Raw genomic sequence first — 13793 nt, 5'->3', positions numbered from 1 at the left:
GAAAAGGAAGAGACATTGGGTTTACATAGGCACAGAGAAAAGACCATGAGAGGACATAGCAAAACAAAAACAAAATGGCCACATACAATCCAGGAGGACAGGCCTCCAGAGAAACCAGCCCTAGCAACACCAAGATTCTCAAAAATAGTTGGAAGTGGAAGCCAACCTCAGTTGATGGAATCAAATGAGAGCCAAACATATGAAACTTGCAAAGCAAAACCATTCCTTTTTAGAAAAAGTAAGCAGTTAAAAATAGAATATGTGTAATTAGTAACTAAACAAAATGGTATCTTTCAACAACTCAAGCATTAGGTTTCTTAGTTTTCCATTGAATTTTTCAGGTTCTGTGTAGTACTCACTTAAGGAGTATAAAGCATCTGGAAAACTTTTCAGTTTGACCAGCTATGATCAAACAGTTCATGTACGACTAATGAAGTTTCAACCAACATTTAAAAAAGAGATATGAATGGCAGAGACTCTGGTCCAAGAGGAGAATAATATACATTTTAAATGTAATAATCCAGGAGTCTCAAAATTTGTGGGTCAAAATTCAGACAAAGGAAATTAGATATGCCAAAATTAATCCCATTGTTAATATAGTTTAGGCTTCAGTTTATGGCTGTAATCAGGGAAGAGGATTATCTTACTCTTACAACAAATATTGTACCTTTGACCAATAAAAAGCCAAATCTCCTCCATTATGAAAACTCAGTATACAAGATTCATTTGTGATATCCTATATCTGATTTAAAAAATATATCTTCCATTAGATTGACACTTATTAGTGTGTTTTGTATTTTGTTTTGATAATCTATTAAGTATCAGGGTACCGTACAAACTGGTTAGATGACTGTAAAGAAAGGGTAACCATACCAAGATATTTCTTGCCTCACCCCTTTCAACTGAATATGGATAACGTTTATTGCTATTATTTATAAAGGTTTATGTGGAATTGAAACTCTTAAGAATATACCCCTTTCATTTTCCCAGACTTTTCTTAAACCACCTGTTTCTTTACATGACTATTTTAGAATGAAAAGCAGTCTCTTACCTAATACTTCACTGTAAAACTGGTCCCAAAACTGATTGTTAGATTGGTGGATCCAGAAGTTAAAGAAAATGGAGTACATTAAATTTTTTACCCTTTGCAGAAAAGTCATTCTGTCTGTTAGTGCCGCCATGGTAACAGGAACATAGGAAAGTGGAGCTGGAAGCTTCCCACAGTATTTTTCCACAGTGTCACCCATAGAAAACCTTAGTGTGTACACAAAAGGGACTGCCAATAACTCAGCAATCAGCTCTCCACAGGGTAATGCAGGGTCTATGACCATTACGTTGTAGTTAGCTTCCCGGAGTTTCTTCATGATTGACTGGTTGTAGGCTACAGTCTCACACAGGAGTTTTAAGTTTCTTGTTATTTGATGAAAGAACTCTTGCAGTTTTAATGCTGACTGCCATTGTGACAATGTTGGCATAACATTAGTAGCTAAGTCTAAAAAGTCATTTAGTGATTTTTCAGCAGCCTCTCTGTCGCGTGGCACAGGGATCACCTCAAATTTCAGTGTGGAAGGCTTGTTGTAGTCAATGATGAAACTCTGTGGAGACACCAACACAGTCACCTCATGGCCCCTTTCTGTGAGTTTCTCCAGAATAATCCTTAGATTGAGCCAATGGCTCATGTCACAGGGCCACACCAGGACCTTTCCACAGAATCCACAGCCAGTGTAGCAAAGCTGTAGCAGCACAATTGCTGAAATCCATTTTGTAGACATCATGACAGTAGGTTCCTTACACACTGCTCTACAGAAGTTAAATGTTTGCTGGGCACAGAGTGAAGAGGCAATTTAGATACAGATCAAGTTAAAAATTAATTTCTAGAGTTAAGAAATGACACTATGTGTAGAGCACTTTGTCGTTGACGAGGCACAGTACAACAGAGTATTTGTCCAAGAGGAGATATGAAATATTTAAATGTTTTGAAGAAATGGCTGCAGTATTTTTGGAGTTCACTTTAAATATATTAAAATAAAAATAATATATTTTAATTGACAATCTTTAAATGTAATAGAAGAACCCAATTAACCAAGTCTAGTAAATAATATGGTACATCTTATGGAACATGATGATTGATAATTTGGGAAACAGGAATGTAAGTCTTGACATAAAGTTGGTTACATGCTAGTATATGAGTAAGATGCATACATCACGTAGTAACAGGAGGATAATGCTAAATAGTAGATTAAAGTACAGGATTTCAGGGCCTCAGAAGATGCTGTCACTCCAATGTGAAAAAAGTCACACAAAGCTGCAAGATGGAGGGTGCATTTCACCTGAGCCCAGAAGCAAACGTGACAGAAGGAGGGTTCTGAAGGTGAATGGAAGAAAAGGAAAAAAAGAATGCTGATAGGGGAATCATGACCATTTATGTGTAGAGTTATCAGTTCAGTATGTTTAGAGTGAAGGCCAACAAGGACAGTGCAGACAAGGAAAATACTATTTAAAACAGGACACTTTGGAGAGCCTTGAGAGCTGTACTTTGGGTTCCATTTTAATTTCCATTACAGAAGTCTACTCAGATTTGCAAATGAGATTCATAAAATGATCATATGTGTCCTATAATGAAACTATTCTAGCTTCTAAATAGGATTTGAGGGATGCCTGGGTGGCTCAGCGGTTGAGCCTCTGCCTTTGGCTCAGGGCATGATCCCGGTGTCCTGGGAGAGAGTCCCACATTGGGCTCCCCCCGGGGAGCCTGCTTCTTGGTCTGCCTATGTTTCTGCCTCTCTCTCTCTGTATCTGTCATGAATAAATAAAAATAAAATCATTAAAAATAAATAAATAAATAAATAAATAAATAAATAAATAAATAGGATTTCCGTGGTATAGAAAGAAAGATTGTTAGATGGCATATTTTTTTTTTCCTAGAAAATGATCTTTCCAGAAGCATGTTTTTTAGTAGTATCTTGGAAGATGCTGGGAAAGGAGAGATATTCTACCCATTTGACTTTTCAGAAATATTTAAAACTAACAATTTTCCTGAAGAGTAAATAATGATGTATGTTGGAAATGCATATATTGATAATATATATGAGTAGAGATGGGAGTGTCATAGCTATAGAAATGAACAACAAAGATGGGCATTTACTTATTGCCCAAGATTTCTCTTGGGGAATAGATTTCTCCAATAGAGAGAAGCTTCTGTTTTACTAAGCAAAGAATTTGTATGTGCTTATGCTTGTTTCTGGGTATAATATTTATAGGCCCAAATGCTTGTCTGCAGCATGTATTGGAGAGTATAACATTTTCCAGCATAATAAAACTTGTGTCCATGAACTTTGTGCATATCAAAGCTGGTATCAATGGATCTGCCAAAAGTTATCTAGACCTGACTATTACAGGCTAATGGAAGTTAATTGTTAATTTGTATGTGTTTTTCTAAGCTAGTCATTACATCACCAAGAGCTTGCAATTAGTCAAGGTAGGAGGGGTTACACCACAGATATTAATAAATGCTATATAAAAGTGGTTTATTTCCCTTTTTACACCACAGAAAGCCACTTGTTAAACATTTAGAGCAGATCGCTGGATAATGAAGTGCAAAAACGAGAGTGCATATGTCTAAGTAGAAGCAAAGTACAGGTCAAGGATTTAACAGATGGAGTATCTCAAAACTAGAAGTCTTTTTTATTAGTTTTCTATTATCAAATGACAGACTTCCCAAAGCCTTATAGTCTTAAAGCAACAACTTTCTACTTCGTTTTGACTCTGCTCACAATTCTGATCTAGCTAGGCAGAGCTATCCTGGGCTGACCTTGTTCATGCTCATGTGAATCTGAGTTATCCAAGTGCTAGCTGATCCTATGGGTCATATGGATGTTTTGGCTGATATCTTTGTGGGTGAGTATTCTGAGTTGTGTGTCCCTCACCATTCAGCATGCTAGAAGTTTAAATCACAACACAAAAAGTTCACAACAACATGAATGGACCCTGAGGACATCATGCTAAATGAATCAATTTAGAGAAAGGCGGATACCATATGATCTCACTTATATGTAGAATCTAACAACAACGACAACAACAACAGCAACAAGCCTATGGGTACAGAGAACAATTGCTGGTTGCTGTAGACGGGGTGAGTGAAATGGGTAGAGGGAATCAAAAGGTACAAACTTCCAGTTATAAAATAAATAGTCATGAGGCTGTAATGCATAGCACAGCAACTATAGTTAGTAATCTGTACTGCATATCTGAGACTTGCTAAGGAAGTAAATCTTTCATCACACAAAAAAATTCTGTAAGTATGTATAGTGACAGAAATAACAAGACTTACTGTGGTGATTGCTTTGCAATATATACATATTAGATCATTATATTGTATACCTGAAATTAACATGCTGAATGTTAATTATACCTTAACAAAAACATAAAAATAAAAATGTTTTAAATTTAAAAAAATTATACAAAGCAAGCCAGAATTTGGTCTATGGAATGTTCTTTCAAACCTTACAACTCTTTTAAAAGGAACTTTACAAATATCTTCTCAAATTTGGCAATAATCCTGAAAGTTCACCTGATAGGACCCAAAAGCAAGTTGTGAAGCAGAAAATTTTTTTTCTTTAATTATCAATAGTGTAAAATAAATTTTGATCAAGCATGCTACGGAGCATGTTGAATTATCCTTATTCTCTATAGAAAACAGAATTATAAAATGTCCTGTGAATATGGCAATTAAAGAATATTCAGCCAAAAAAGTAATGAAAAATATTATAAAGAAATGTCAGGAAGTAAATTCAAAAATGTTATTTTTCTGAATTTTGTGATAGTTATGGCATTTGTCTTTTTTCACAAAATGAATCTTTTGTGAAGATTTCTTATTCTGAATAAATATTTGCATTAATATACATATTTTTAAACATCACAGAACAAAGAGAGTAAACTGCCACATGTATTACATTCACTAAAGTCACATAGGCCAAAGCAAGACAAAAGGGGAAGCAGAAAAATCATAATAAAAAAGAACTTTAAAAATGTAAAGAAAGAAGATGTAAAGAAGACACTTAAGGGGCTCATGAGTGGCTTAGCAGGTTGAGCAACTCAGCTCTTGAGTTCAGCTCAGGACATAGCCTCAAGGTCATGAAACTGAGCCTCTCATTGGCCTCCATACTCTGCAAGAAGTCTGCTTGAGATTTTTTCCCTCTCTTGCCTCCTCTCCCTCTACCCGCCCCCCCGGCTCATGTGCCATCTCTCTCTCTCTCTCTTTCTTCTCTCTCTCAAATAAATAAATCTAAAAAATAATAATAAGAAGACACTTAAAAAGCTAGTCACTTAAGCTAGAACTCTAAGAAAATATATTTGACAACTTAAAGATGGATAAAATTGTATTATCTATCTATCATCTATCTATCATCTATCTATCTATATCTATCTATCTATCTATCTATCTATCTATCTATCTATCTATCTATCATCTACCTATCTATCCTATTTAACATTAACCAGAACCAAAATTGACAGAAGTAGAAAAAGAAACTTCTAAATTTTAGGAAGTATAAATATTGACAAACACTCTCCTGCAATAAGTTCCCCAGCTCAAGATATTTTACAGAAAACCATAACAAGCCCATAGGTAACATCATCCACAATAGTGAAAGACTGAAAGCTTTTCCTCTGAGATCAGAAGGATGCCTACTCTCAGCATTCCTATACAACATAATATTGGAAGTCCTAGTAAAAGCAGTCAAGCAAGAAAAATAAATAAAAGACATCTGAATTAGAAAAGAAGTAGTAAATTTTTCTCTGCTTGAAGATGACATCCTTTTATATATAGAAAATTTTAGGGATCCCTGGGTGGCTCAGCGGTTTAGCGCCTGCCTTTGGCCCAGGGCGCGATCCTGGAGACCCAGGATCGAATCCCACGTCAGGCTCCCTGCATGGAGCCTGCTTCTCACTCTGCTTATGTCTCTGCCTCTCTCTCTCTCTCTCTCTCTCTCTGTGATGACTATCATAAATAAATAAAATTAAAAAAAAGAAAATTTTAAAGATTCCACCAGAAGTCTGTTAAAACTAATAAATGAATTTAGTAAAGATGCAGGATACATACTCACCATACAAAAATCAGTTGTTTTAATATACTAACAAAATAGCTATAAAATTAATTTAAAAATATTATTTTTATGCTATTTACTACAGCATCAAAAATAATAAAATACTTGGGGATAAACTTAACCAAGGAAGTGAAAGATCTGTACCTGGAAAACTTTATTATTTTCCTATTTTAATTTCAGTATAGTTTACATGCAGTATTATATTAGTTTCAAGTGTACCATAGTGATTCAACAATTCTATACATTAGTCAGTATTCATCATGAAAAGTGTACTTTTAATTCCCTTCATCTATTACATCCATCCTCCCCCACCCCATCAACTCCCCTCTGGTAGCCATCAGTTTGTTCTCTATAGTTAAAAGTCTCCTTTTTCTTTCTTTCTTTGTTTTCTATTTTAAATTCTACATGTATATGAAATCATATGGTATTTGTCTTTCTTTGACTAATTTCACTTAGCATTATAGTCTCTAGAACCATCCAGATTGTTGCAAATGGCAAGATTTCATTTTTTCCCCATGGCTGCATAGCATTCCACTGTGTATGTGTATACATGTATTACATTCATTATATGATATATATATGTAATATATATATAATAAATCACATTTTCTTTATCCATTCATTTATCAATGGACATGAGTTGTTTCCATAACTTGACTATTATAAATAATGCTTCAATAAGCATAGGGGTACATATATTTTTTGAATAAATAAAATAAAATATTTAAGTAAATAATAGTGGAATTACTAGATCATATGGTAATTCTATTTTTTTATTTTTTGAGAAAACTCCATATTGTTTTCCACAGTGGTTATGCCAGTTTCACTCTTATTAACAGTGCATGAGGGTTTCTTTTTGTCAAGACTTTTTCTTGTGGTTTTGATTTCAGCCATTCTGACAGATGTGAAATGATACCTCACCTCATCTAGTTTTAACTGGCATTTGCTTGATGATGAGTGATGTGGAGCATCTTTTTATATGTCTTGACCATTTGTATGTCTTCTTTGGAGATATTCATGTCTTCTACCCATTTTTAAATTGGATTATTTGTTTTTGGGGTTTTGAGTTGTATAAGTTCTTTATATATCTTGGATACTGAGCTTTGATTGAATATATTATTTACAAATACCTTCTCACATTCAGTAGGCTCTCTTTTAGTTTTGTTGATTGCTTCTTTTGCTATGCAGAAGCTTTTTATTTTGATGTTGTCCCAATGGTTTATTTTTGCTTTTTATCCCTTTCCTTAGGAGACATATCTAGAAAAATTTTGCTATGACTAATGTCTGAGAAATTTCAATTGGTGCACTTTTCTAGGATTTTTATGGTTTCAGGTCTCACATATAGACCTCTAATTGACTATGGAAAACTTTAAAACATCAATGAAAAAAATTGAAGTAGCCACAAACAAAGGGAAAGATCTCTTGTGTTCATATTATAAAAATTGATATTGTTAAAATGTCCACACTACCAAAGCAATCTGTAGATTCAGTAAAATCCCTTTCAAGATTCCAATGACATTTTTTTATAGAAATAGGAAAAACAATACTAAAATTTGTATGGAACCACAAAAGACCCTGAATAGCCAAAGTAATTCCAAGAAAAAAGATCAAAGCTGGAGGCCTCACATTTCTTGATTTTAAACTATATTTACAAGGTACAGTAATTAAAATAATATGATACTGAAATAAAAGCAGACACATAGATCAATAGATCAGAATTGGGACTCAGAAATAAACCCATACATATATGGTTACTTAACAATTGACAAGGAAACCAAGAATACTTAATAGAGAAAAGATAGTCTCTTCAATAAATGAAGCTGGGAAAATTGGATATTCACATGCCAAAGAATGAAATTGAATCCCTATCTCACACCACTCACAAAAATTAACTCAAAATAATATAAGACCTCAAACCATAAAAGTCCTAGAAGAAAACATAGAACCAAAGCTGCTTGGTATTGGTTTTGCCAATGATTTTATGGATGAAACCCAAAGCACAAACCACAAGGGCAGAAATAAATCATTGGTACCACATCAAACTCAAAAGCTTCTGCAAAGCAAAAGAAGCAAAATGAAAACTTAAACTACGGAATGGGAGAAAGTATTTGCAACCGCATATCTGATGAAAGGTTAATATTCAAAATATGAAAGAGACTCATGTAACTCAATAGTAGAAGACCTCAAATAATCCAATTAAAAGTGGGAAGAAGACCTAAAGAGATATTTTTCCAAAGAAAACATAAAAATGGCCAACAGGTACATGAAAAGGTGCTCAATATCACTAATCACCAGGAAATGCAACTTAAAACCATGATGAGTTATCATCTCACGCTTGTTAAAATGGTTATTATCAAAAAGATAAGCAATAAGTGTTGGCAAAGCTTTAGGAAAGGAACCCTTATGCACTGTTGGTGGGAATGTAAACTGGTTCAGCCACTGTGGGAAAAGTAAATGTAGAAATGTACCTCAGAAAATTAAATAGAAAAGTAATAGGGATACTATATGATCCAGCAATTTCACTTCTCGGTATATATCAAAGGGAAATTAAATTACTGTCTTGGAAAGATATTTGTACTTTCATGTTTATTGCAGCATTCTCACAATAGACAAAATATGGAAACTACTGAAGTGTCCATTGACAGATTATTGAAGAAGTTGTGATTGTATATATCTATATCTATATCTATATCTATATATATATATCACACAATGAAATAAAAAGTAGACATAATAAAAAAAGTAGACATAAGAAAGAAGGGAAATGTACCATTTTCAACAACATGGATGAAACTTGAGAGTGTTATGTTAAGTGAAACAAGTCAAACAGAGAAAGATAAATTCTATATGATCTCACCTGTATATGGAAATTTTTTTAAAAAAAGCCAAACTCATCAGAGAGTAGAATGGTGGTTGCCAAGAGTGGATGTTGAGAGGCAGAGAAATGAGTGAATGTGACCAAAGGTTGTAAACTTCCAGTTATGAGATAAGTAAGTTCTGGAGATGTAATGTACAACATGGTAAATATAGTTACCAATATTCTATCACCTATTTGAAAGTTCCTAAAGGAATAAGTTCTGGGGACGCCTGGGTGGCTCAGCAGTTTAGAGCCTGCCTTCAGCCCAGGGCATAATCCTGAGGTCCTGGGATCGAGTCCCACATCGGACTCCCTGTGTGGAGCCTGCTTCTCCCTCTGCCTGTGTCTCTGCCTCTCTCTGTGTGTCTCTCATGAATAAATGAATAAAAAATATTTAAAAAATAAAAAAGAATAAGTTCTGGGGACGCCCGGGTGGCTCAGCGGTCTAGCGCCTTTGGCCCAGGGCCTGATCCTAGAGACCCGGGATTGAGTCCCATGTCGGGTCGGGCTCCCTGCATGGAACCTCCTTCTCCCTCTGCCTGTGTCTCTGCCTCCCTCTCTGTCTCTCATGAATAAATAAAATCTTTAAAAAAAAGAATAAGTTCTCATCACACACACACACACACAACTGTTAACTATATGAGGTGATAGAAGTGTTGAAACTAACTTTACTGTAATAATCATTTTACAATATATTGATCTATCAAACCATTGCTTTGTACACCTTAAATTTACACAATATTACCTGTCAATTGTATCTCAATAAATTTGGAGAAAAAAAATAGAAAATTATACTCAACCTTAAAATATCAAAAATAAAAGAGCTCTTAAAGTATTACAAGCATGGGAAAAGAAGGAAAACAGAAGTTATTTTCATGAAATGTTTATGATATGGTACTAAAATCTTAAAGAAATGCCTAAAAGTGGAATATTTTTTTATTTTGTTCCTATCCAGCCCTTTGTTTATCAATAAAAATATATCCAGCAAAATATTAATGATATATACAAAAATGATATGAATAAAATTTAGTTATTCAATTAAATTTAAAAATAAAAGATAAAGGCAATTATCTTCACTATTATTTAAAAAGTCTGAATTTATTAGAAGTAAAATTAGACAAAAGAAGGGGACCAGTGACATAAGAATTAGAAAGGGAGATGTAATTTATTTCTAGTATCAGTTTAATGAACCTGTGTCTAGATAACTATTGTAAAGTACAGGATAATATGGACAAACATGAGGATATGAAATTGAAATTGAATGATAATTAGGATTTTTGTATACATACAATGGCCAGTGGCAGAGAAAAGGAAGAGGGAACTCATTTATAGCACCGCCAACAAAACAAATCAGTTGGCTGAAATTTAACAACAAATATGTAAAACCTTTATATAAGAAACATCGGTAAGCACTCCAGAAGACACACAGGTGATTTTTAAAGCAAAATAATAATAATTATTATTATTAATATATTCTTGAAATGGTGATTCATAAAAATGTGAGTTTAAACCAAATATTTGCACTTAATTGTATGCCAGTGAAAATAACTAGTTCTTTTCCTCCTCTAGAGCTAGTTAAAATTATTTCAAAATTCTTATAACAACATAAGCAAGCAAAAGAGGCCAAGGGTACCCAGGACCTGTATGCTGTTCAATGAAGAGAGAGCAAAGTTCTGTAAACTCGAGACCACACACTTCTCTGTGACAAGACAGCCAGTTTGTTACCAAAATATTCAAAGATTTTTAACTTGCAAAACAAAAATCTGTCAAGTTGAAATAATGTCACAGCAGTGCCCTCAGGAAAGTTGGGGGAGAGGATGCTCATAGGAAACACCAGATCACCAAGCAAACAGTGGGACTTTGGCAGACTTGTTTCTTTCTCTTCCCCATCTCTGACTTCTCAATTTAAAATCCTGGAGATTAGGGGGTGGTAATTATTCCTGGAAATATAAATTTCTTTATGTAGTGGATTCAATATACATGCGGTCTTTATCTGGTTAAGTTACATATTTTGTGATTTCAGAAAAGTTGCTTAATCTTTCTGAATTTTGAAGGCTCCAATGTAAAAGATAATGATCATTCTTGGTGTGTGTGTGTATTAGTAATAATCTCTGTATTGTACCTATCAAAGCTCTTGGTACGTATTTAATAAGAGTAACTTTAATAAGTTAATAGCAAAGATGGTACAATTAGCAAGAGAATTTGCTGCAGAATCACTAAATAGAGCTAGACCCGAGCTGCTTGACAGAGCACAAACTGAACATGAGTGGCAATGTAATCATGTTGCTTTTAGAGTTCAAGTTATTGGAGAATGCTTTTAAAAAGCTCACAAAAGGAAAATAAAAGTAAATCAGAATGAAGAATGAAAACGAAACGATAGGCGTTACTCACTCTGAAAAGGTTTGGAGACCAGCTTTTTTAGAAAAGAGATCCCAGAAATTAATTCATGCACTGGTTACAGGGATACTTAAATTTGACAAAACACATCACACTGTAAACTTTATGCACTTAACTTTTACCACGTATAAGTTAGCTCGTAATCTTTTTAAAAAATGAGATAACCCTGCACATTAACAGCATGGTTATACTCTTTTTCAGAAGGCAAAAAAGAAAATACACAGTGTTGGTGAGAATAAGGAACAATTGGAATCCTAGTAAATGGCTGATGGGATTATTAATTGGCACAAGCACTTGAGAGAAACTAGATTTTAGCAGTGTGTATTAAAGCTAAACAAATACATATCCTATGACTTAGCACTCCACTCAGATATGACACACGCATATTCACCAAAATATATGTACAAGAATGTTCATAGCAATGTTTATCATAAATAGCCAAAACCAGGATAGTCCATATGTTTGTCAACAGCAAAATGGGAAATAAAATGTAGCATATTAATTCAATAGAATCTATGTAACTTTGAGTATGAACAAACTATATCTATATCCAACAACTTAGGTGAATATAAAAAACATTAGCAAAAGAAGCAAAATACAAGAGTACAAAATGTGTGGTTAAAGTTTAAAATCACACCAAACTAACTTGTATTGTTAGAAGTTAAGAAAGTGGTTACCCTTAGGGAGTTGTTAAGGACTGACATGAGAAGAAAGAGGAGTTATGGGTATAATGTTTTGTTTCTAGATTTGGGCGCTCGTTGCATGGGCAGTTTCACACTCTGAAACTTCAGTAAGCTGTAAAATTATGATTTATGTCTTACTTCAAAAGATAGATTACCCAGGGATCCCTGGGTGGCGCAGCGGTTTGGCGCCTGCCTTTGGCTCAGGGCGCGATCCTGGAGACCCGGGATTGAATCCCATGTCAGGCTCCCGGTGCATGGAGCCTGCTTCTCCCTCTGCCTGTGTCTCTGCCTCTCTCTCTCTCTCTCTCTCTCTCTCTCTATCATAAATAAATAAAAATTTAAAAAAAAAAAGATAGATTACCCAGAGCTGGAACATATAATCCTAAAATGTATATGGAACCAAAAAAGACCTCGAATAGCCAAAGGAGTTTTGAAAAAGAAAACCAAAGCTGGTGACATTACAATGCTGGTCTTCAAACTCCATTGCAAAGCTGTAATCATCAAGACAGACACATAGGTCAATGGAACAGAATAGAGAATCCAGAAATGGACCTTCAACTCTATGGTTAACTAATCTTTGGCAAATCAGGAAAGAATATCCAGTGGAAAAAGGACAGGTTCTTCAACAAATGGTGTTTGGAATATTGGACAGCCACATACAGAAGAATGCAACTGGACCATTTCCTTATACCATACACAAAAATAGAATAAAAATGGATAAAAGACCTAAATGTGAGATAGGAATCCATCAAAATCCTGGACAAGAACACAGGCAGCAACCTCGTTGACCTCAGCCACAGCAACTTCTTGTTAGACATGTCTTCAAAGGCAAGGGAAACAAAAGAAAAAATGAACTATTGGGACTTCGTCAAGATAAAAAGCATTTGCACAGCAAAGAAAACAGTGAACAAAACTAAAAGGCAACCTACAGGATAGAAGAAGATATATGCAAATGACATATCAAATAAATGGCTAGTATCTAAGATCAATAAAGATTTATTAAACAAAACACCCAAAGAACAAATAATCCAGTCAAGAAATGAGCAGAAAACAGAACAGACATTTCTCTAAAGGAGACCTACAAATGGCCTACAGACACATGAAAAAAATGCTTCACATCACTCATCATCAGGGAAATACAAATCAAAATCATAATGAGATACCACCTCACATCAGTCAGAATGGCTTAAATGAATAAGACAGGAAACAACGAATGTTGGTGAGGATGCAAAGAAAGGGGAACCCTCTTACGCTGTTAGTGGGAATGCAAGCTGGTACAGCCACTCTGGAAAATGAGATGAAGTTTCCTCGGGAAGTTAAACATAGAGTTAACCTCCGACTCAGCAATTGCACTACTAAGTATTTACCCCAATGATACAAATGTAGCGATTCAAAGGGGCACCTGCACCCCAATGTTTATAGAAGCAATGTCCACAGTAGACAAACTGTGGAGATCTGAGATGTCCATTGATAGATGAATAGATAAAGAAGATGAAAAAGAATTTTACTTATAACTTGTTATATGCTTCTTTTACTATATAGCATATATGTGTACATAATGGAATATCACTCAGCCATCAGAAAGGATGAAGACTTACCATTTACATTAACCTGGTTGCATCTGGAGGGTATTATTATGCTTAGTGAAATAAGTCAATCAGAGAATGACAATTATCATATGGTTTCATTCAAATGTGGAATATAAGAAACAGGACAGAGGATCAGAGGGGAAGGCAGGGAAAACTGAAAGGA

At 34.6% G+C, this 13793-nt stretch overlaps 1 protein-coding gene across 3 annotated transcripts in view; it reads right to left on the bottom strand.

The window, feature by feature from the left end:
* The window catches only part of LOC129503300 (UDP-glucuronosyltransferase 2A1), a 48962-nt gene that overhangs the window by 16452 nt on the left and 18717 nt on the right, over nucleotides 1-13793 (bottom strand). The window contains exon 1 of one of the 3 annotated variants that reach the window (XM_055315268.1): nucleotides 1052-1799. The exons of the other annotated variants lie outside the window; for them this stretch is intronic. Coding sequence (XP_055171243.1) covers nucleotides 1052-1775 — 724 coding nt within the window. The 5' untranslated portion in view covers nucleotides 1776-1799. Of the gene's footprint in view, nucleotides 1-1051; nucleotides 1800-13793 lie in introns of those variants that run through there. 3 annotated transcript variants of the gene reach the window in all.

This window comes from Nyctereutes procyonoides, unplaced genomic scaffold (genome assembly GCF_905146905.1).
Source record: "Nyctereutes procyonoides isolate TBG_1078 unplaced genomic scaffold, NYPRO_anot_genome, whole genome shotgun sequence".
In the NCBI taxonomy this organism is placed as follows: Eukaryota; Metazoa; Chordata; class Mammalia; order Carnivora; family Canidae; genus Nyctereutes; species Nyctereutes procyonoides.
Note: the sequence above shows the minus strand (reverse complement) of the source record. Positions and strands in the feature narration are given on the sequence as shown.